The 23960-nt window shown below is 39.7% G+C and overlaps 1 protein-coding gene across 23 annotated transcripts in view; it reads left to right on the forward strand.

The window, feature by feature from the left end:
• Positions 1–23960, forward strand: part of LOC111586035 (potassium channel subfamily T member 1-like) — an 88447-nt gene that overhangs the window by 57830 nt on the left and 6657 nt on the right. For 6 of the 23 annotated variants that reach the window (XM_055011193.1, XM_055011196.1, XM_055011199.1 and 3 more), the window contains 19 exons: positions 200–336; positions 1228–1291; positions 1559–1667; positions 1777–1885; positions 3425–3574; positions 4331–4566; positions 4874–4894; positions 6391–6604; positions 8657–8762; positions 8894–9066; positions 11762–11833; positions 13241–13375; positions 13665–13776; positions 14605–14706; positions 17282–17365; positions 17445–17573; positions 18123–18143; positions 19849–20146; positions 21577–22211. In XM_055011193.1, coding sequence (XP_054867168.1) covers positions 200–336; positions 1228–1291; positions 1559–1667; positions 1777–1885; positions 3425–3574; positions 4331–4566; positions 4874–4894; positions 6391–6604; positions 8657–8762; positions 8894–9066; positions 11762–11833; positions 13241–13375; positions 13665–13776; positions 14605–14706; positions 17282–17365; positions 17445–17573; positions 18123–18143; positions 19849–20146; positions 21577–21941 — 2637 coding nt within the window. In that variant the 3' untranslated portion in view covers positions 21942–22211. The other 17 variants (XM_035941726.2, XM_035941727.2, XM_055011194.1 and 14 more) reach the window with 13 other exon arrangements.

A 23960-nucleotide genomic window follows, 5' to 3' on the forward strand; every position in this document is an offset into this window, starting at 1 on the left:
CAAACCGGATTGGAAAGCAAATTAAAAGCGTAACTTGGAACAGCACGGGAGCAGTCAGTCTTTAACTGTATACACTTTTGTGCAGCTAAATATGGCAACATACATGTCTCAGAATTTTGCTTATTAGCTGTAGAGAAAAAATAAGATTAAAAAATAAGTTTTGTCTTCTGACTTAAGATTCTCTTTCTGCCTCTTGCAGGACTACTACGTCGTGATCCTGTGTCCAACAGAAATAGATATTCAGGTTCGCCGTATCCTCCAGATCCCTCTATGGTCCCAGAGAGTTATCTACCTGCAAGGATCTGCCCTCAAAGACCAGGACCTGATGAGGGCCAAGTGAGTCAAAGCATGGCACATTCAGACCGAACCATAAAAACACAGAACATGCATGTCATCTTCTTGAAAGCTTTAAATTTCCATCTAGCTTAATGTAACCTTCTTTATGTGTTCTGGTTAATGTTTTATAGTGTAAATCCTCCACTGAAGTTCACTTTGAGGGCGAGATACTTACGAGTCTACTTGGCTGCCCTCTGCTTGCCCATCATTGTAATGGGATTTCACTCTACATTGATCATCTGCTCATATCAAAGAGCACATACATAAGCAGTAATAAAAACTGTGATGGATCACATTGGAATATGTTTGCCCTGTCAGTTTTGTCTGTGCTGATATAAAATATCGCTGCAGCATTGCTCCTTCCAGTTGCTTCAGGGGATCTTGCTGCTCATTGACAGACAATTTCCACTTTTATTTTGCTTGTCATTCTGCAATGTGATGCTGGTGACATTAGGTACAACTACTTCTGAATAGCGTACGACAATGAATTTCAAGTCATAACTTTGTCCAGGAGCCCATCCTCCTTAATTGAAGAGTTCCTCGTAAACGTGCAGTCGTGCAGGTAACAGTTTCATTCACTGATATGTAACAGATAAAACCACTCAGCTGCTTCTGATGGATTTCTGTGTGCTCATTTCATACTGCAGTTCACAGAGCATGTGAGCTTTCTGGCAGCAGTGAATGATCAGCAGGGATGGAGCTGTAAACCTTTTCATCCGTGCTCATGGGACATTAGCACTCACCCATGCCTAGCTTTTCTTTTAAGCAAAGGTCCACTCAAATAATGAATTTTACGTTTGGTTGATCGCCCTCTTCCTAGCCACCAGCCCAGACCATCCCCGCCTGTCTGTCTGTGTTTCTTTTTCTCTTTCTCCCCCGTCGATCCTTCAGGATGGACGACGCTGAGGCCTGTTTCATCCTGAGCAGCAGGAACGAAGTCGACCGAACCGCCGCTGTGAGTTACATCCACAGGAATTTGTCAAAGCAATTTCTAGAGTAAAACCTCTCGCGATAAGAACGATGCCAAAGAATCTGCCGTTTTCCCTTCACACTCTGCTTCCTTTTCAAATTAGCCGAGAGACTTTGGAAATATTCTGTGATTTTCTGTCGAGTGTTTTGAGCACACTGATCTCCGAGGCGAACTTTGAAGTCCATAAAATTCAAATTTCATTTAAAAATCAGTCACTGGATGAGTGAAAATGAACTGTTTCCATCTGCACAGGATCACCAGACTATTCTGAGGGCTTGGGCTGCAAAGGATTTTGCTCCAAACTGTCCCCTCTACGTCCAGATTCTCAAACCAGAAAATAAATTTCATGTTAAGTTTGCCGGTAAGTGCAAGAAGCTGCATATTTTCAGGAAAAGAGTAATCTTGCCTGTCTGTTAGATTCAGACATTCCTGAATTTAACACATTTCTGCAATTTCTCCCTTTTAATCAGATCATGTTGTGTGTGAAGAGGAGTTCAAATATGCCATGTTGGCACTTAACTGTGTGTGTCCGGCCACATCCACATTAGTCACTCTCTTGGTTCACACCTCCAGAGGACAGTGAGTACATTCCAATATTTTATTGAAAAGTATTATGTCAGAATTTATTTATGGTGATACAAAAGTACTTCAAAAAGTTCTAGACCTCACCAGAAGAAGTCACAGGAGAGAGATTGTTCTTTACTCTTCAGCATAGCCTCCTTTAACTTCAGTGCACTTGGTTGACCGATGTTCAAGCTTCAAGGTCACATCTTGAACCTCCAGACTCTTCTCAACAGCTTTGATGTCTTCATCAGCACTCTGAAAATGAAATAAATTTCAGTTTGTTAAACAGATAGAAGTCAGGTGGTGCAGGTTAGGTCAGTAAGGTGCATGAAGCAACAGCAACTTTATAGATTTTTCACTGGGGATATTCACGTTACTGCAGCTAGATAAAAATGAAGAATAGCTGACAAGAAGTCAAGACATACAAAAGTAGAATACAGATAAAAATAGAGATAATAATACATCATGTGCACCTTTCACATTTTCAATATACGTATAAAGTTTTAATGATAACTTGTTATTGCAAGTGGCAATTACATTAAATTTACGCTTTTGTGATCACGTCATGCTTAAATAGACAAATACAGGCTGCCACGGCTTCCTTGAGATGCCGGCTGAGATGTGTAGTTCCCCTTAATTTAGCTTGAAGCGTTTTGAATCAGTAGCAAGAGAGCTGAACTTTTTCACTGAATCTCAGTCTGACAGTAAACCTGAAACAAAATCTCAGCTCCTTTTATTAATATTTAACACAATAAATCACATTATTTCTGCATCTAAAGCAACTTAACTTCTGTGAATTATTTCTATTAAATACATCCTGCAAGCTTTGAGTGCTCTCTTAATGTTTACAATCCTTCCCTGGTGGTTGATTTAACCCTCCAGGAACTTATCTCTATGTATCAGAGTTACACGGAGCGTCTGTACAGATATATAGATCTTAACAGTACAGGAGTTAGACTGTGCCAGAACCCTGTCAAGTCAGTGAACACTACACTGTTTATTGATGAGCTAAAAGTCTGGCAAAGTTTTTCACATTCTGTACAAGGTGAATACTAGATCTTCCCTGCCACCCACAGCAGAACCGCAACTCTTCCATTTTAATTTCCATTACACGGTGGTGAAGGTGACATGAATTTAAATAGACTTTTTGTGGCAGGTGTTAATTTAAACATTATCAAACCGATTAAAACTTATGATGTACATAAACTGCCTAAATACAACGACCTTTTTATTTCTCATGCTCATTATTCCAATTAGAATAAGTGTTGGCTAGAGTTCGGGAAAGGTCACAGAAGGTTCAATTTATCAATCTACGAGTAAATGCAAACAGCTGGGATGCAAATAAAAGTCAAATCTGATTTAAAAGTTGTTTTCTTTCATGAATTTAAATTACTCTTGAGGCACGGTTGAAATAAAAACAGAGAACTTGACGGCAACGTGATGTATTACGACGTCTAATTTAAGCGTAAACCTCGTTTTTATGAGTGCAGGCCATGATAAAACCTTCATGTTATTGTAATGCAGGCAGCAAATGTTCTGATAATGCTCTTCCAGGGAGGGGCAGTTGTCGCCGGAGCAGTGGCAGAGGATGTATGGACGCTGCTCTGGAAACGAGGTCTACCACATCCGCCTGTGTGACAGCAAGTTCTTTGGGGAGTATGATGGAAAGAGCTTCACTTATGCCTCCTTCCACGCCCACAAGAAGTCAGTAAATCCTGCGTCACTATAGTAGCAGTTTAGCACTTTAGAGCAGGGGTGTCAAACATGCGGCCCGCTGGCCAAAACCGGCCCCCTAGAGGGTCCAATCCGGGCCGCGGGACGATTTGGTAAAGTGTAAAAATGACAAAGAAGATATTAACTGTAAATTAGTAAAACTATAAATTTAAAATCATTTCTAGACCATGACAAGTTGTAAAGTAAAATACTAGATTGTTCATTGTTCTTTAGTCACTTTGTGTCTCATTTTTGTAATATTTTATCTTGTTTTTGTTTGTTGTCTTTTTTTGGTCTGACTTTTGTCGTTTGGATCATAAAGTAAAACACTATGTCATTCAGTTCCAGATACCTGTGACTAAATCTTTTGTGTCTTTGTAGAAACACTGTGATCTGTAAGTTGTAATGTCTAAATGATAAACTGAGGCATAATGTTGCTGAAATTGAACTTGTTTTTCTTCAGAAATTTCAGGTTGCTCAGGTTGTTAAATGTGAACATTTTCAGAATGTAGTTTTTTTGCCCTGAACCAAAGGAAAAATTAGGAGTTAGCAGCTTAATAACCTCTAAATAGAGGTTATTAAGCTGTGATTTTACTGGTCCGGCCCTCTTCAGATGAAATTGGGCTGAATGTGGCCCCTGAATTAAAATGAGTTTGACACCTCTGCTTTAGAGTAATCTTTAACGTCTTTGGGTGAACAAAAACATCACATTTTGTAGCTGAGGTTTGTTTTTGAACTACCTCCCAGGTATGGCGTCTGTTTGATCGGCGTGAAGCGAGAAGACAACAAGAGCATCCTCCTGAACCCCGGACCTCGCCACATCATGGCCTCCACCGACACCTGCTACTACATCAACATCACCAAGGAGGAGAACTCGGCCTTCATCTTCAAGCAGGAGGAGAAGCACAGCAAGGGCCTTCCGGTCCCCGGCCTCTACGACGCCCCCTCCAGGCTGCCTGTGCACAGCATCATCGCCAGCATGGGTAAGACGGAAAGCCAGAGGCAGGAAAAATAACAAAGATGCTTAGAAATCTAGAAGGTGGAAAAGAAAAGGAGGAGGGGAGGTTTGGTGTCTGAAAGGGTTTCCATGTAAGAAGAGAAAATGGATGCTTTGTCGCTTGTTTACTCTCAAGTTGTACTCACACGGACATCTCTGAATGGTGGCTGCCTTGGGGATGCTCTGTGCTTTCTGCTGATTGTTACGCATGATTTTTCTCTCACATGCTTTTTTACTTTGTTGGCTCACATTGCTGTGTTGTGCTTTTTGTTTGTTGTTTTTACCTGTGAAAGTTGATCAGGCCACTTCGTTTGGTAAGTTTGTGCATGATGCTTCACCTTTATTCACATGAATTTACAATTTTAACTTAACAGCAATGTTTCATTAATTCTTTTGTGGTAAATTACATTTTACCATGAAAGATGATGTATGTACAGTACATACATCTTCAATCTGATATTTCTTATCATAGTAAATCCATCTCAAATCATCAGGGGAGTTCCGCTCTAATATCTCTGATTGGCTGAAACTTCTTAATCAAACTCTGGATATTTAAAATGGTGTCTGTGAAGTTTTAGATTGCTATATCAAATATTTTCTGGGATAATTTGTTTTAAACAACTGCTCATAGTGCCACTTTCCGCCCCCCGTTTTTTTTTTCTTTTTGCAAATTTTGCAAATTCAATTTGAGGCTGTGTTTGAATAACAATATGTCAGGAGCTATCGAAGATAAAAGCCTGACATTTCACTGTTGTTTCTGATCAGGTCATCGGTTCAGAATCTGCACTGTTGGACGAGTAAATTAAATAATTACTCATTATGGGTGAGTTGAAATATGAAAAGCATTGAAGCCGTCAGTGTGCCATCTTTGAGCTCACATTACCAAAAGAAGGCTAAAGAGTAAAAAAAATGATATTTGAACCATATGTAGCCTCATGTCACAATAATACAAAACAAAACATCTAGAATACATACAAATTAAAAAGTTATTTTTATTGAACTTTCAGAACTGATTGAGCAGCTATGACAAGTTGTACCACAAAAACAAAAGTTTTGCTAGATAGTCTAATCTAAGTTCTGGAGTTTCAAAGTTCTTCTCCAAGTATACCAAGATTGCTTTTTTTAATATGGGCATGGTTTTTATTGTTGAACTCCACTTTGTTGACACAAGCCTTGATTTATGGTCCAGTGTTGCAGATTCTAAGGTAATGGCATGATAAGGAAAGCCAGTGAAAATGTCAGGCTTTTATCTCTAAAAGTTTCTGAGATAGTGTTGTTCTGCCATAGCCTCAAATCTTAATGTGTGAAAAAGAAATGCTCTGAAAGTGAGTCAACTGGCGATTTAAAAAATCTCAGAAAGTTCTTGATATACGAATCTATCATTTCACAAATATCTTTATAAATTTCTATATTTTATGCGATAAAAATCAGAGATGGTGATTTGAGATGGAATTACCCAAAAATGGTGTATGTTAGAGTCGTGTTTTTTGATAAACACACTTTTTTGAACTGCTGTTTGCATGTCATTTGTGGTAATAAATTGAGAACCTTGTGCTTCAGAAAGCAATACATTTTCTCCTCAAGGTCAAACCACTGAGCTCAATAAGTTAATGGGAATGTGGGGGGTGTAGATGCTGAACAAGCTAAACATGGACTACATGATGTCTAATGTGAAAAAGCTTTTCCATGTCGACAACCTGTCATGTTCTCACTGTTGGCTTGACAACATATTAAGTAGTAAAAGTGCTGCTCATGCTATTCCCACGCAGACGTACAGTTTGCTCATCAAACAACCCCGTGTCATTTTCAGGAACCGTAGCCATAGACCTCCAGCACCCCGATCCTCCCGAGGAAAGCAGCAAACTGACCCTGCCGACGGAGAACGGCGCCGGAAGCCGGAGGCCGAGCATCGCACCTGTCCTGGAAATCGCCGACTCGTCCGCCATCCTGCCCTGCGACCTCCTCAGCGACCAGTCGGAGGACGAGACCAACCAGTCGGACGAGGAAGGCTCCGTCGGGTCAGAGTAAGTGCTTTCTTAGCTATGTCTGGGTTGATCTCGCCTCTCCTCCTCTGCTTCACGTCCTGGTAGTTGTAGTGGGGGAGATGGATGGGTTTGTAACAGGCATGTAATTGGTGTGTCATGATACCTGAAGGTGCGAGACGGCAGTGATGAATGTGTTTGTCTCGACGGGGAGGTCAGCACTTTTACTCGCGTGAGGCTCATGCATAGATCCTTACTCGTGTATCAGCTGGCCAGACACACAGCCGCTGAGCATGTCAGGGGAAGGCCAGAGTTTCCTTCCTGTCTCTGAATGTTTCTATACACTGAGCTCATACCTCAGCCCATCTGAAGAGCAGCTGTTGGACTGACCCAGACAGCAGCGGGTCTCCTAAAGCTGGACATAACATGCTCCTCCTGACCTCCGAGCCTCTATTACTGAACCCAACGGTGCCTGAGTGGTTTCCATTACTGAAGAGTTACAAGAGGTGCAGCAGAGCTCGAGGAGCACCTGCAGAGAAGTTCAAGGTCCCACAGTGCCATCATGTGGTAGATATGAGCCGTAATCACAGCTGGAATCGGCAAACTGGAGGGCACCGTGAAGCTGATGAGGCTAACTGCAGCTGATGACATTAAAAATCAAGGGATCCAAATTGAAATGCTTAGTTGGAAATCAAAACAAGACACGATTGGAACTAAACAGGCTTAGCGATGGAATTACTCCTGCAGGCTCACAAACATTGGAGCAAAGCAGCTGCAGAATCTAATAATGAACTGGAAGCCACAAACACTAATATTGGCAGCAATTCTCAGCAATATTGGGGATAATAAAGTAATTATGTAAATATGGAAAGAAGAGTCAGCACTAACAGAAATCAAAGTAGAAACCTTTATAAGATCATGTGAACGGTAAATTTGCAATTAAAATGTGTTTAATTCTAGTGTGAGGTTGTGTTAGCCATCACTAATGACTATATTATACTGAATGATTATCTGGCAAAGCAAGGCAGCTTTATTTGTGGTTTACAAGTACTTTAGAACTTTCTAAAAACATAGTAATGGACACAGATTTATAATTTTAAATAAACTAAATGATTTGCAAGACACACATTTTCAGTCATGCTTTTGATTTATTAGTTTTTTTAATTACTCCTCTTAGAATAAATTTTATTTAGTGACTTCTCTATTTATTCACCTGTTTACATACTTTAGCCTATTGAATGCACACTTTATTACTTCAGTTTTATCATTTCTTATAGTTTTTTTAATATTTTTTGACTTGTACTTCTGTCTCTATCTGTATTTTGTTAAGAGATTTTATTTTATATTATTTATTTACACTACCAGTCAAAAGTTTGGACACATTCTCATTCCATGGTTTTTATTTATTTTCTACATTGTACATTAATACTGAAGACATCAAAATTATTAAAGAATAAATATGGAATCATGTAGCAAACTAAAATTTTTATCTTCAGTATTAATTTACAATGTAGAAAATAATACAAATAAATAAAAAGCTCTAAATGAGAAGGTTTGTCCAAACTTTTGACTGGTAGTGTTTCTAGCTTATTTTATTTCATCTTATCTCATCGAGTGTTTCCTTATTGCATGTGTTATACAGGATATCTTTCCCTCAGTTCTTTATTCCCGCTGTTTTAGAGTCTTTTACTGATAACTTGCCGGTGGAGGTGGAGTCGGGGGTTGTTTATACTGTTTTTTTTTTGCATTTTTATTTGTTATCTGTCAAGTTTGTATGAAAAGTGCTACATAAATAAAGTCTGATTAATCAACCATGAGCAGCCTTGAGCTCATGCCTAGATGTAAAAACTATCTGTCATTGTGTTAAAGTTATTCTGCAGTCATTACAGGGCAGAGCAGGCAGTGTGGGAAAGCAAAGTTTTTAGTTTAGACTTGAAAGTTTTCAGAGTCTAGGCTTGCCTCACGTCCACTGGGAGGTTATTCCAGGATATGAAACGCTGCTTCACCATGTTTCCTCCTGCGCAGTATTTCATTCTAGGTTTCCAGGCCACTAAATTTCAGTCCTCCTAAATGTCTCGTCTCTTCCTCCATAAGTTTCGTGAAGGGCTACCCTCCCAACTCGCCCTACATCGGCAGCTCTCCAACTCTGTGCCACCTCCTGCCACAGAAAGCTCCGTTCTGCTGCCTCCGCCTCGACAAGGTGAGCTCCCGGAATGCATTTACCTTTTCTCACCATCTTTTTTTTCCTTTTATTACTAACACTTTAAAAGCTTTATGTGATTCGACTAGAATCCTGACTGCCTTCCTGTCGAACCGTCTGTCTCCATCCAGGGCTGCACACATAACAGCTTCGAGGATGCGAAGGCGTACGGCTTCAAGAATAAGCTGATTATAGTGTCAGCCGAGACGGCAGGAAATGGTCTGTACAACTTCATCGTCCCTCTGCGAGCTTATTATCGACCCAGAAAGGAGCTCAACCCCATAGTGCTGCTACTGGACTACCCGTAAGCTCCTCTGTTTGTTTGTATTCCCATAATGATGCAAAAGCACTGAAATGTTGGTAATCACACACCAGTAACCTGTGAGTAATGTTTTGTTGTTTGCTACCTACATCTATGCATAGAGCACAATAAAGATGAGACATATGCTAATTTACCACGAGTTGGAATAATAATCAGAACAGGAGGCTTTTATCTGGAACTCAGATTGTCAGTGTTACTGTACAGCGTGGATAAAGTTAGTAGGAGACTGTTTTTGCAATGTACACTACGTGCACAATTATTAGGCAAGTTGTATTATTGAGGATTCATTTTATTTTTGAAGTAATACAGTGCTCTGTCAATCCGTTAAGAAACCTCAAAGTTTTGGCTTTCTCAGGAGAATATCTATGTGTGCACAATTAATATCCAACTATTAGTGTGCAGAATTATTATGCAACTAAATGGAAAAACTAAAAAAAAAATTCCCATTTCACTTTTTTCATTTATTCTTTTTTCATTTTCATTTTAGAGTAAGAAGAACGAAAACACTTGAAATGTACAAATAAACACTTCTGACTTTTCAACAAATACTCAGTGACCAATGTAGCCATCCTTCTTTTCAAAAACTGTCATGAACCTTCCATCCATGGAGTCTGTTTTTCCTGCAGCCTCCCAGATGCTGTTCAAAGAGGCATATTGTCTTCCCTCACTGCAAATCTCACGTTTAAGAAGGGCTCATAGTCCTCCCTAGGGGTAAGGTCGTTGAGAATGTCATTATTCTGTCATCTTTAAGGTCTTTGCTAGCTAGCCACACAGTGGAGGATGTGATGGAGCTTTGTCCTACATAGAAATCATAGCCTTCTTGAATGATGTAGACTTTTTCTTGTGCCACTGCTTGAAAGAAAATATCTTCTAAAAACTAGCATTAGGTTTAGGAGTTGATTTTTAAGTCCATCTTCAACCCGAAAAGGTCCAACTAGCTCATCCTTAATATTCGCAGCCCATACCAGAACCCCACCTCCACCTGTGGAGCTCTGTGCCCATTAGTGATCCAGCCATCCGTCTGGTCCGTCAAGAGTCACTCTCGTTTCATCCGTCCATAAAACCTTCGAAAAATCTGTCTTCAGAAATCTCTTGGCCCAGTGTTGACATTTCAGTTTTACTTCTGGACACTCCAGGTAGGTTGCATTTCTGGACTATGGCAGCACTGGAGGTTAATGAGTTCCTGGGAGCTTCATGTTTAATTAATGATAATAACAATTATAATAATAATACATTTTATTAGTACTGCACTTTTCACTTTTCACTTAGGAAAAATCTCAAAGTGCTACATTAAAGATATAAAATAGATAAAACAATCAGATAAAATAACAATAAAAAATAGAAACTTCAGGGGCACATTTAATTAAAAGCTTTGTTAAAGAGAAAGTTCTTTAGGCCCTTTTTAAAAACATCCACTTTCTGTGGAGCTCTCAGGTGGTCAGGGAGGGAGTTCCAGATGTGAGGGTCGACTGAGGTGAAGGTTCTGTCTCTCATGGTCCGGAGTTTGGTTCTGGCCAGGTGGAGGAGGTGACAGTCATTAGCGTGGAGGTTTCTTTTAGATTAATAGTGACAGATGAGTTCTTTAAGGTATTCTGGAGCATTGCCATGAATGCACTGATAAGTGAGAAGAGTGATTTTGTAGAATTCTGGAGGATATGGGGAGCCAGTGGAGTGAGCGGAGGATGGGCGTGATGTAGTCTTCCTTCTCATCAGGATCCTAGCAGCCGATTTGAATATATTGGAGCTTCTGCAGCTCTTGCTAGGGATCCCGATGAGAAGCGCGTTGTTATAGTCCAGCCTGGAGGAGACAAAGGCGTGGATGAGTTTCTCTGTATCATTAATGTAATGATGTAATGATATAAAAAATGACCATAAGGTCAAAATACCCACTTGCCTAATAATAGTACATGCAGTATATATGTGTATTAGCTTCTTATTTTCATCATTTTTGAGAGCGACGGTGCTTCAATATGAGCTTATTTTCAGAGTGCCAGAACTGAATACAGTACGTTTGCTAACTCTAGCTTGAAGTATAAACTGGTTAATTAAAAAAAAATGCAGAAAAAATAGTGAAATAATTGATAAAAAGAAGTTCTCCCTGCAGAAAACTGAAGATTAGTTCAATAAGAATGTGAAGAAACAAATGAATGTGTCCTTGTTTTTGTTGTCGTGTGTATTTGCATTTCTCAATGGGCTTTATTGTGCTTTATATGTTTGCAATTTCAAACAGCCAAATAGCTTTCAATGGGGAGTTCATAACATCAGTGGGAACTATGGTTTGGCTTTGCTTCAAGATAAAGAGTCTCTTTTTTTGCCTCATTCATACGAGCCTATTTGTGTGTTTGGGCATGTATATGTTTCTCTGCTCTGGGTTTCATTAACTTCGGCCCGATCTCTGGTCGCTGAAACAGACGAACAACACAAACATGGAGCCAGCTAAAGCTCTGGTGAAAGTGACACTCTGGAGTTTCCATGGCAACCGGTTATTGTAAATCCTCCCGATGCATCGACGAATTAAACATTTATTTCCCTTTTGTTCCGTAATAAATTCAGAAGAATCCTCGCTGCCCTCATCAACAGGCATGCTGCAGGAAATTACTCCAACGGTGTCATAATCTGTCACCAGGGTTTGCAAAGATAGTGTGGGATGCTCATTCATGTTTCCTGTTCCCTGCAGCCCAGACAACCACTTCTTAGAGGCCATTTGCTGCTTTCCAATGGTTTACTTCATGGCTGGCACCATCGATAAGTAAGTGTTTCAATCATGAAAAACAAGCTCATTTGATTACCTCATTTAATGTATGTAATAATTTTCACCATAAGTTCAGCACCAGTGCAACTTACTTTATCACGATTACCATGTAAATGATATGCAATATAATCCTTAATCAGTGCTGAAGACAAATCCCACCGTGAGTCATTGTTAAAACTGTACGAACAAGTGTTTGTAGTTTGATTGCAGCAGATTTTTAATTTCTCTTAAACAACCGTTGTGATATTTCATTAGTGGGTGGAGAAGAGAGAAGTTTTGCAGTGTGGTTCAAAAAGCACACAGCATAAATGCTAAATGCTTTTACTGCACACTCCGTGTTGGATTGTCACTGCTCTCTAGTATGAACACAGTGATTTTCAGTAATGTGGAATTTGGCTGTCAGGAAAAGCAGGCTGCTGTTTAAACAAAAAGGGATTAAGTGTTTAAACAGGCGCAGAGTCGTGACACCAGTTTTCAGCAGTTATGGTTTAGTTTTAACTGTCAGTACTTTGTAAACTGTTTTAGTCGCATCTGCACACTTGAGGAAATAGTTTGTGGTCCTAACAGTTTAGAATAAGTGGAATAATATACCGTTAGACTCACCTAACCAGTGACTGAAGTGTTATGTTGGATAGAACATTGGCCCAAACTCAATCTCCACATTCATGGACTCAAACTTTAAGACTATTATGCACCTTTTTGTGAGTCTGGATATACAGTTTTGAACAAGCTGGAGTCAATTGTATTCACTAATGAGAAGTTGAGAGGTCATTCAATGAAGAAAATTGGATTAACACAGATTTCTAAATCACCAAAACCAATCATTCAAGTTGCTGTATGTATATTTTTGACCCTGCAGACTTTGTCATAATTCCAGAAGATCTATAAAATCTATAAAGACTGTAAATGCACAACTGTTTTTTGTGACAAAGAGATGTGTTTCAATTATTCCATTATACAATATTAGGAGGTACAGGAGTTATAGAAAATTCAAGATAAACCATGATATACATGGTCTTTACAAGTCTATGTAAACTTTTCGTCACAACTGTATATACAGACTTAAACATAGTTCATATTGAAATTAGTAACATAAACTGTCTATAAAATGCACCATCCGAGCATAGATGGTGCAGGGCAGGAATCTGCTCAGTGATTTATCTGTAAGTGACAGCATTTAACTACTCTCTGTTGCGGTTATTTATTGCACATTTGTGGTGGTGTTTGTATTTTCAGTCAAACATCAACATAGGATTTACAGATTTTCACAACTTTCTTGACAGAATGCTAATTCTGAGAGAATGTAAATTGGTGCAGATGATGCAGCTTTGGGCAGGTGTGAACATATTAGATGGATGTTTTATTGACATAACTAAAAAATCTGCTGTTTTCTGAATTGACCAGCTTGGACAACCTGCTCCAGTGTGGTATAATCTACGCCGACAACTTGGTGGTTGTGGACAAGGAGAGCACCATGAGCGCTGAGGAAGACTACATGGCAGACGCCAAGACCATCGTCAACGTTCAGACAATGTTCAGGTAACAGAACAGCGAACGGTTCCACCAGCGGCCGTTTATTTACGACCCATGCATTCAGCTACTTACTTAACTAATAAACTACGCTGCCAAAGACTTTTTACTTTTCCAGAATGCAGAATGAGCTCATCTGAAAGACAAACCGCAGAGGCCAAAGCTTTAAAGCTACTCCTTTATTTAACACCCTAAATTAAAAGCATCTGTCACTGCCAGGCCAGGGTTTCCTCTCAGCACAAAGCATTCCATCTCTCCACTAACATCCCTCTTTGTGTTTATCTGCCTCCTCGCTTAGGTTGTTCCCGAGTCTCAGCATCATCACTGAGCTCACACATCCATCCAACATGAGGTTCATGCAGTTCAGGGCCAAGGACTGCTACTCACTCGCTCTCTCCAAACTGGAGAAGGTGAGTATTTCAGCACAATGGTTAAGGCTCCGACACTTTGATTCATGTTGTTTTCTTTTCCTTTTTTTGTAGGTGACAGATGCGAAACTGACAGATCAAAGCTGGATTATAGAGGCATATTTGTAGCAGTTTAGTGTTTAAAATCAGCACTTTAGGTTGCAACAGTAGAGCTTCCAGTCTACAAAAATTTATACAGTTCCTTCTTTTTTCTGAAACAGGTCACAAAAGCACACAGGTATAGATAAATGAACACAGCCGAAGTCTTTTTTTGCAAATTTAATGGTACATTTTTTACTTTTCCTGCATATTATATATCTGCTCCGGCTTGACATGGAAGGAAGTGAAATGACCATTTTACTCTCCAAGAGTTACTTAGAAATAATAAACCTCAGTGTAATATTAGTAATATTTTTAGTGTGTTTTTATGCACATTTATGTGATCTTTAGACCTGTTTTTCCTAACTTTAAGAGAAGAATAACAGATAAAGATTGTCAGTAATACCTGGACCTGTATTATGGCCAGAAAGTTGCGATGAAAGTTCACGTGTCCTAATATTATCTTGATTCTGCTCCATGGTTGCGTTCTCCTTCCTGAACCTCTACCTCCACTGAAAGCTTTCACCTTCACTTTCCTTCAAAAAAAACATGTCCCTCAAATAATTTTTAAGCTTTCAGAAGCGAAAACCAGCAGGTCTTTCCATGTCCACACGAGTCTTTTTGGAGAGTAAAAACAGAAGAGCAATAGTTCAGTAAACACACGGGGGAAAAAAGCAAGTTGTTGTTCTGTTTCTCAAAGCTGTTTTTGCTGCTTTTTTTTTTTTTTTCCAGATAGAGCGTGATAAGGGCTCCAACCTGGCCTTCATGTTCCGGCTGCCGTTCGCTGCAGGCAGGGTGTTCAGTATCAGCATGCTGGATACGCTGCTCTACCAGGTGGGAGAACAGACTTACGGGGTTGAACTTTGGCTCGTTATAGAAGATAAATATAAACTGTGCACGTGTGTTTGTCAGCGGTCTAATCTGTGTTTGTGAGTTTGTGCTGCACCAGTTCAGGAATAATCCGAGAGGTTTGTCTGAAATGGTTGTGAACAGATGTTGGTATTTAGCGGTGATGAAGAGTTTCATGTCAAAAATGAATGTCTTTTAAGTAATCCAAGATAAAAAGGCTACAAAAAAAATGTCTGAAACAATTAAATCTTAATTGTCTGAACATGGAGCAGTTTGTGGGTGCTTTATATTGTTTCACAGCAATATAAAGTCCTGCAACTTTATGGAGACAACACAACCACGGCTAGAAGAAAATAGAACTCAGAAATGTCTTCTGTGGCATAAATCATGAAAAAAGAAAAAAAACTACTTGAAAATCAACATTTTTCAAGTCTTCTTTAGGTGATGTTCCGAACCAGCCGCTAGGGTCAGCTGGGTGTAACAAAGCAAAGCAGATGCCACTGGTTAGGTAAACCAATTTATTGCTTAGTGACAGAATTAACACAAAAGTGATCCAACAAAGGAAAGAAGGGCTGGTGGATGTTGCTAAATCAAAGAACAAAATAAAACCAAACAACGGCTAACAGTTTTCTTAAACTAACTAAACTCCTTAGCCAAACCTAAACACGGGAGCAACACCCACACCAAACAATAGAAACTAATACAAATGAGAGCCAAATTTGCATAATTAACCAAATCAAAACTGGTGCCTCAAAACACGCATTTCCAACAAGACATAATCACACAAATCACCACCCCTCAGTGGCTACAGGACAGACAAGACACAAGTAGCTTCTCACCAAGTTAGCCAGCTGCTAACAGGAACTACAGTCGTCACCAAGGCAGGTAACTCCTCACCGAATTAGCAGCCGCTAACAGAAGCTAGATTTCGAGTAGCCACCTCTCAGTGGAACGCAAAGACTCAAGCGGCACCAGGGCGAGCTGGTCACGTTAAATCCCAGCCGCCCTGACTGAGAGTTTGGTTGCAGATTGATCCAGTCCAGGTGTGATGATGGCTGCGGCCAGTTAAATGAAGGTGGAGGGAACTGGGTGGTGACCCAGTCAGACAGGTCAGGAGGCGGGGAGAACAAAGGCTGGAGTGCAGGTCTTCAGCTCCAGACTGAGATGACTGGCAGCTGGGGTTCTGGAGAGGCTCTCAAACCAGCCACATCTGGGCCTACACAGGCCATCCATCTCCTTACAGAAAGGCCCAAAAAATCCACCACAGAAGCAAGACGGCACAGAATCACCAGTGGCTGTAACAGTGTTCTTAAAGTAAATACTGAAAAAGAACTAGTGACTTCACACGCCATAGATATTTCACTGATTACTTTCCACACTCGTCTCCTTTCTGCTCTGTGTAAACACAGCCTGCAGTTCAGCCCAAAACTCCCTGAATTTTAGTCACATAACCGAGGGTTGCACCTTAATCAGGCATGGCTTCTCGGTTGTGTGAAGAAGCACAAAATGTTTTGTTTTTTGTAGAATCTGGTGTGTGGAAATGGTGAATTATTTAAAGACAATTTAAATTCAAGTGCTGTTGATGATTATATCACCATTTTGACTGCTTGTCACATGAAAATCCACTGATTCTCACCCGCGTTTACAGTTTCTGGTTCTGATAAGTGTTGTTTGTAGCTATGATTTTATTTATGTTTTAGTTACTATAAGATAGTGAGTTTTGGGGTTCAGGGGGTTGAGCAATAATCTGAGATGTTACTGATAAGGTGCAGTTTCATGTCAGAAGTGTTTTTAGTAGTAATACTACTGTTCAAAAGTTTGGGGTCACCCAGACAATTTCATGTTTTCCAGTAAAACTCCCACTTTTATCCATGAGCTAACATAACTGCACAAGGGTTTTCTAATCATCAATTAGCCTTTCAACACCATTAGCTAACACAATGTAGCATTAGAACACAGGAGTGATGGTTGCTGGAAATGTTCCTCTGTACCTCTATGGAGATATTCCAGTAAAAATCAGCTGTTTACAGCTACAATAGTCATTTACCACATTAACAATGTCTACACTGGATTTATCATTCATTTAATGTTATTTATATTGAAAAAACTGCTTTTCTTTCAAAAATAAGGACATTTCTAAGTGACCCCAAACTTTTGAATGGCAGTGTAAGTCCAAGAAAAGAATACCTGCACTGTTAGAATATTACAGAATTTTATGTTCAAACAGACTTCTTGCAAATGTAATAAAATAAACATTCCTCAGGCCTACTGCACAATGAGCATACAGAAAAAAAAAAATCACCAACAGCGTGTATGCCAAAGGAAACTTCTACTAAGCAGTTCCTGACCTGCTCTGAACAAGCCAGATTAATGTTGTGAAGCAGTGTGGGAGCATTGAACTGTGTTTTTAATAATTAAATAGCTTCAATTTGGCTAATATGTCTGGAAGCTTATTGACTACAAACGTCTTAACTCTAATTGCTGTACAAGCTGTTAATGGCTCAGCTTGTTTAATGTAGCTGGAACCTTTGTTAACCGCAGGTATTCTCTGTTTTGACAGTCGTTCGTTAAGGACTACATGATCGCTATTGCGAGGCTTCTCCTGGGTCTGGACACGACGCCTGGATCCGGCTACCTGTGTGCCGTACGTAGGAACGCTGCTACGTCTAAGCAGGCGGTTTCTAAATGAGTGTGCGGTGCTGAGCGTCTTTCTTCCTCCTCAGATGAAGATCACAGAGGAGGATCTGTGGATCCGAACTTACGGCAGACTCTTCCAGAAACTCTGTTCCTCCAGTGCTGAGATCCCCATCGGGATTTATCGCACCGAGTCGCACATGTTCTCAACCTCAGAGGCAAGTTCAGTTTGATCAGATGCTTAATATCTGATCACTTTGGCTTCAGTTTCCTCTTTATTCCCTCTCCTTTTCTCTTGTTACAATTCTTCATGATGTCAGTCTTTGCATTCTCTGCTTTCATCTATCTCTTCTTAGAATTATTTTCTTTCGAGACTGTTTCTTTCTTCTTTTTTATTTTAATGATACCACATTTGCATCATTGGCTAAAACTGATATGTTGCATTTGGCAGCAATTTGTCAAGCAGGTGAAGGAAATTAACACTTTTGCATAGATATTCCAATTTTCTTCTAGAGTCCCATTTAAAAAAGTCCCCATTAACTTGACTCAGCCTCTTAAAAAGTAGCTAACAGACAAACTCACCAGTTCTCAACGCACAAGGGTTAATTTCCTGCTGTGTAGTAGCGAGTAATAAAATAGTAAATACAACATATTTGCTATGTCACGTGCTGATTTTGAAGCTTTGAATATTTTTGCTTGCTTTGGATGCCCCCATCTTTCATTGCATTTCTTTTTGTTCGGATGTCTGTCTGTCTGTTTTGTTGCAGGGCAAGGACAGTTATGCACAGGTAAGATCCGAAACATGCTTCACTTCTTTCATTTAATCAGCTGTAACCTTTCGCTGAAAGCTGGCAAAGCTGGGAAAAAACCTTACTGGCCTTTTTTTGGAATATCAAAAGTTCAGAACCTTTATTGCAATGACAATGCCGGTGTGGTGCCAAAAAATTGATTGCAGTTTGAAAAAGAAATTACACTCGTGTCGCTGCATAATTTTATCCGAACACAGACACATTCAGTCCTTTTTTACCAGTTCAAAGAGCTTTAAAGGACCAGTTCGGCTCAATTAATGCCATTTTCCACTTGCCAAAAAGTGATGGCAGCACCTACATTGTTACTTAAATGTTGTAAATGCATTAAAATTACTTAATTTCATTTCTTATTTTCATTGTTGATTAATCTCTTGATCATTTTCTACATGGATTCATTGGTTCTTTGGCTTGTAAAATGGTGAAAAATGTCATCTAGATTTTCTTCCAGCTCAAAGTGATGCCCTTGTATGTCATGTTTTGTCCACAACCCCAAAGAGATTCGGTTTACTGTCATAAAGAATTAAAGAAACTATAGAATATTCAAATTTAATAAGCTGGAATCAGATGATTCATTTAATAGTTGACAAAATGATCAGTTATTCATTGCAGCTCTTGTATAATCTTAAATGTGAGGACTGATCATGGCGTTAACTGCAAAAATGTCTTTCACAGTTATGAAGTTACTAGAAAAGTTTCACAACGACAAACCTTTGCCATCACCACAGATACAGCTCTGTGTATTTGCATGTTATGAATATTTTAACTGGATAAAAGCAGATGTAGATATATGTGGGTCATTCCAGAATTGGAGGACATTTTACATCCCACCCATCAAATACTAAAATATGCAGTCATTGTGTAACTTTATTTGTCCTGAGACACCCACCCCTCCCACCCCAATGATGACCAAATAGAATCGCAGATAAAACTGTTAAAATTATATTTAAAATGTCATTTTTTTGTATTATTTTTTTCATTGCTGTCTCTTGCAATTGTTGAACTTTTTTTAATCAATCATAATATTATAAACAACAATTATTATGCATAAAACATGTGTCCTGCAACAACTCTGTTAGCATAACCTAGCTTTAGTTTGTAGAAGAAGGAAATGCATGAAACGGAATTAACATCATCAGTTTTCCTAAAGAATGAGTAGAGCAAAGCTGTGTCCTCTCTTCTATTTTTCATATTTTCATAACATTGTCAGCCTTGATTGAATGTCTCCCTCCAGCTCATATTATCAGGATCAGACTAATTCTTTGGACTGTTTTCCATCAGTCAGTTTGTCCTCTTGGTCAGCAGTAACAGCAGCTAAATATCTAGCTTCTACTGCTGAGAAAAAGATCACATTAGCATGGATTAGAGTAGAGTTAGCAAACAGCACAGAAAACATGGAATTAAATGCTACCATTGATGTGTAAACTGAGCCAGTCAAGCCTTGTTTATTACCTATTATTGATCAATATGTAGCAGAAAACTGTAAAAGAGAAAGATTATTTTTCAAACATTTTGAAGCCCAAATGTCCTCCATTTCTGGAATGACTCGTATTTCTTTATTTTTGGCAGAGGATCACTTTTTGACACAACACTGGCTTTTAAATAAAGCACCCAGAAACCATAAAAGAAAGACATTTGCTGCATTTAACGTCACACAGATGGTTACATTACCCCCCTGCTGTCCCAGTCTCAGGTGTCCATCAACGTGGAGCAGGGCGAGGAGCATCACCGCGACCGTGGAGAGTCCTGGAAGGAGAAGACGGCCCACAGGAACTCCACCACGAGCGACCAGTCAGAGCACCCGCTGCTGAGGAAGAAGAGCATGCAGTGGGCGAGGCGGCTGAGCAGGAAGAACAAACCGTCGAGCAGGGCCGAGCGAATCTCGCAGCAGAGACTCAGTTTGTACCGGCGCTCCGAGCGACAGGAGCTGTCCGAGCTGGTCAAGAACCGCATGAAGCACCTGGGCCTGCCCACCGTGGGATATGGTGAGTGGAGCACCTGGTGGAGGGTCGCTTCAGGATCATTTAATGCTATTTGTTCTATTAAAGTTCACTCTATGAAGTTAATGTTAAACTGTCAGCAGTAGTTGATCATATATAACTCACTATACAGACAGAACAAACACAGTATAGCTGGTGTTTATAGCTATTTAATTTGTAATTGTGTTTATTAATCAGAATTAGTCAGAATGTTCCTGAAAATGATTAATAATGCAAATTATAATGTTTGTTGCAGATTGGACTCTCATTTCTTTAAGATCATAGAAGCTGTGGAGGCAGAAAGAATGGAACTGGTTGAGTTAAATCTCCTGTCAGACGTGAAATAAAGTCCAACAATTAAAGATGCAAATGTGGCACTTTAACCCTTTGATGCATAACCTGGGTCAAAAGTGACCCAAATCCAATGGAAAATGGGTATCTCCTCATGCGGTCTATGCATCAAAGGGTTACACTTGTGGTTAATTAGTCTGGTATTAATCATTAAGCTGGTAATGAATGGCAGATAAAGTCACATATGGTAGCTTATAATGTGGATTTTTAAAGCAGGTTTAAGAGCTTATCAGTTTCTGAGCTGAGTATTTTCTCAATCAATATTAAGGAAATAAAAATAGTGAAAGATGTTATTCTGATAATGATGCCAAACCCAAAAATCACATAGGAAAGAAAAACAAGAAACTATCAAATTTGAGAGGAATTTTGCTTAAAAGATTCTAAAAAATATTAAAAATGAACTGGTTTATTAATTGAATAATTAATTAAATAAGTAAAGACATATATTTTTTATGATTTTAGGTGTTTCTTTAATTGCCCTAGAACTATGCAACAAATCAACAGGATCATGTGACTCATTTCTGGCCACAGATTTCACATTTTTTCTTATTAAGAAGTCATTTTACTTTAAAAATATGTCTGTTTTTACTACCTCGGGCCATCAGCTTCCTTAATTTGTTGGCATTAGTACCTAATATTACCTGGAGTTTCAGAAAGTATATTTGTTTTAGTTGAGAACACTCCATGGAGTTTTATTTTGAAGGAGCTTTCAGCTTCAGTTAGCTGCTGTGTTGGTTTGACTTCAGTCTGCCTTTAGAAACACACTGACTCTGTTCTAAATATGCAGCAACATCATTTCAAAGGGGCGAACGACAACATGACAATTGATTGCGTGACATTGTTCAGATAAGTGTTGGTGTCAGCTCTAATTAAGCTGCAGATTAAAGGGACAAAACTAGCCACAGCTTAGCATCAGCTCCACTCACATCTGCTTTGATGGTAAATATATTCACGAGCTCTAATCATAACGGCGAGGAGACCCCCGGAGATGCAGGTGATTCTTCTCTCAACCAGTTCACTTATTTCTGCCGTGCAAGCAGCTGTGTATTTGAGAAAATGATTCTACACTCCAATCTGTGTTCCAGTCATTTTATCTCATCTCATTTCCTGTGAAGACCGTGAGTCCGGACAGTACAGATCATTAACATCACATCACATCACCATTTACCCTCCAGAGAGCCTCATCTTCTCACATCTTTCACACCCACCGGACTCTTCTTTTTTCCTTGTTCCATCACACGTTCACACTGTCGCCATCTCACCAACATGTGGATGTGAACGCATTCTGCATGAAGATGCAGGAGCACTGAAACCTCGTCTCAATTGCATTTGGTCACAGACTGCAATTGCCTGCATTTATTTATTTATTTTTTTGCTCACTTCTTTAGTTCCTGTCTCCTCCCAGCTTCATGCTTCCAAACAAACGCAGAATCACGCTCCAGATGTGTGAAAATATTCCGTAAATGTGTCGATTAAATCAGGAAGAGCTGCTGAAGAACCAAAAACGTCAGAAAACGATGAATCCGTTTGGAAGTGATTCTGCACACACACTACTGCACGGCTTCTCTGCATCGCACTCACATTTTGAAGAATTCCTTTTGAAACTGCAAATGCATTCGCTGCCTGCCTGATCTTTATTTTTTTTCCTTTTTCTTGTTTTGTTTTTTTTCCTCCTTCTTTCTCTGACTCTTCTATTTCCCCCCCCTCCCTCCTTCCTCCCTTTTTTTGGCTTGTAGAGGATGTTTCTAATCTCACTGCGAGCGATGTCATGAATCGAGTAAATCTAGGATATTTGCAAGGTAATTTGTGTCTATATATATCTATATATATAAAACTCATTTTATTTACAACATGTGAGTGGTTACGTCCATCTTGTGGAGAAAGGAACTTTGTCCTTTCGCCAGCATCCAAATTAAAAATAGAAAGAAATACTAATCTGTAGAAGATGTTTAGTCTTTTGCATTAACTGTTTTTGGTCGTCATACAAGCTAACTGTAAAAATAAAGGAACCAGGACGTTGAAGTTAACAGTGAATGCCGTTGCTTAGAGTTGCAGGACATTTCAGAGCACCCGTATACAGAGGGGACCAGGCCGTCAGGTTAGCTGGTTGATCACAGTACTGCAACTTTTACTGCATGAGTGTGTGTGCGTGTGTGTAAGTGTGTGTGTGCGTTCACGTGTGCGTGTCCTTATCAGAGTGAGCGGTAGATCAGCGGCCAATCCAACTCTGTCTTTCTCTACTTCTATCTCCTCTGTCTGGTCTTTTCTGCATTGTGTTCTCGTGAGGTGACGTCCCAAATGGCTAGAAGTACGGCAGGGCGTCGGAGTATGGCTTAAAGAGTGGAGCGGAGCGCATTATGTCTGTGGATGGAAGGGTAGACGCAGAGTAGAAGTACGTATACTGGTGATGTGTAGAGGATAATGCATGTCAGATGTGGCCTGATGGAGGAAATAAAGAACCCAGAGGAGGAGAAGCTGCTCTGTGGCTTCCTTCACCTCTGCCTCGTCTCTTATTTCCATATGTCAGAGCACCTGAGTGTATTAGAACTCCTATATCATGGTCACATAGGGGTAAGGTTCAAAGAGTTCAAACTGTAAATATACACTTTGAGGCTCTGTGCTCCAGAACAAACCTGATATTAGCTTAAAGTGCAACTTGACACACCTTGAAATTGTTGTTTTTAGCCACTTCTAGTGGTTGAACCTATCTTCATTGAAAAAAAAAACTGCTTTTCTTTCACACAAAAAAGTGACCCCAAACTTTTGAATGGTAGTGTGTGTAGATATAGTATTTTTATGTATCTTTAACGCTAGCTAGCCACTTTGGGAATCCCCTAAATTGGATGAACATAATTCATTTTTCTGTTGCCACTTAAACCATTCATTTAAATTGGTGCAACAATTTTCATTTTTCACTGGATATTTTACACTTTCCCTGGAGGATACTACAGCTTTATTCACATTAGTATGCTAACTTCTGCTTTTCTTTCAAATATAGGGACATCGTCTCAATTAAAAGCAAAACTATGTGTTAAACTCCCTCTAAGACCTTCAAAAAAGGACATTAAGTTGCTTTCTGACTGTCCTGAACCGCAGAGCTGCACTGTGGATGTGTTTTATGATGCTCAGAAACCTGTGGCCATGGTACAACCCTCATTTAATACACTCCACAGCACCAAAGTGTGGGTTCGAGGGGGAATATTGGAGACTTAACTGGTAGATGGAGCAGCAGCAGGTCGACCCTCTTCCACTCTCACACTCCCAATGCGTTCTGCTTCACTCGGTTTGGTTTGAGTCGCTCTGCGTTTGGTCCAGTCTGACGGATGCTGGAGCATGTTGTCTGTGTGTGTGTCACATGTCACTCTCTTGTGGGTGGGGCGGGGTTTTTTTGTTTCTGGCGATGGTTGGGTGGGTGATGCTGAGTGTCGTCTGTCGGCATGGCAACCTGCCGCCTCTACCAAGCCTGTTG

Source organism: Amphiprion ocellaris, chromosome 6 (genome assembly GCF_022539595.1).
Source record: "Amphiprion ocellaris isolate individual 3 ecotype Okinawa chromosome 6, ASM2253959v1, whole genome shotgun sequence".
Classification (NCBI taxonomy): domain Eukaryota; kingdom Metazoa; phylum Chordata; class Actinopteri; family Pomacentridae; genus Amphiprion; species Amphiprion ocellaris.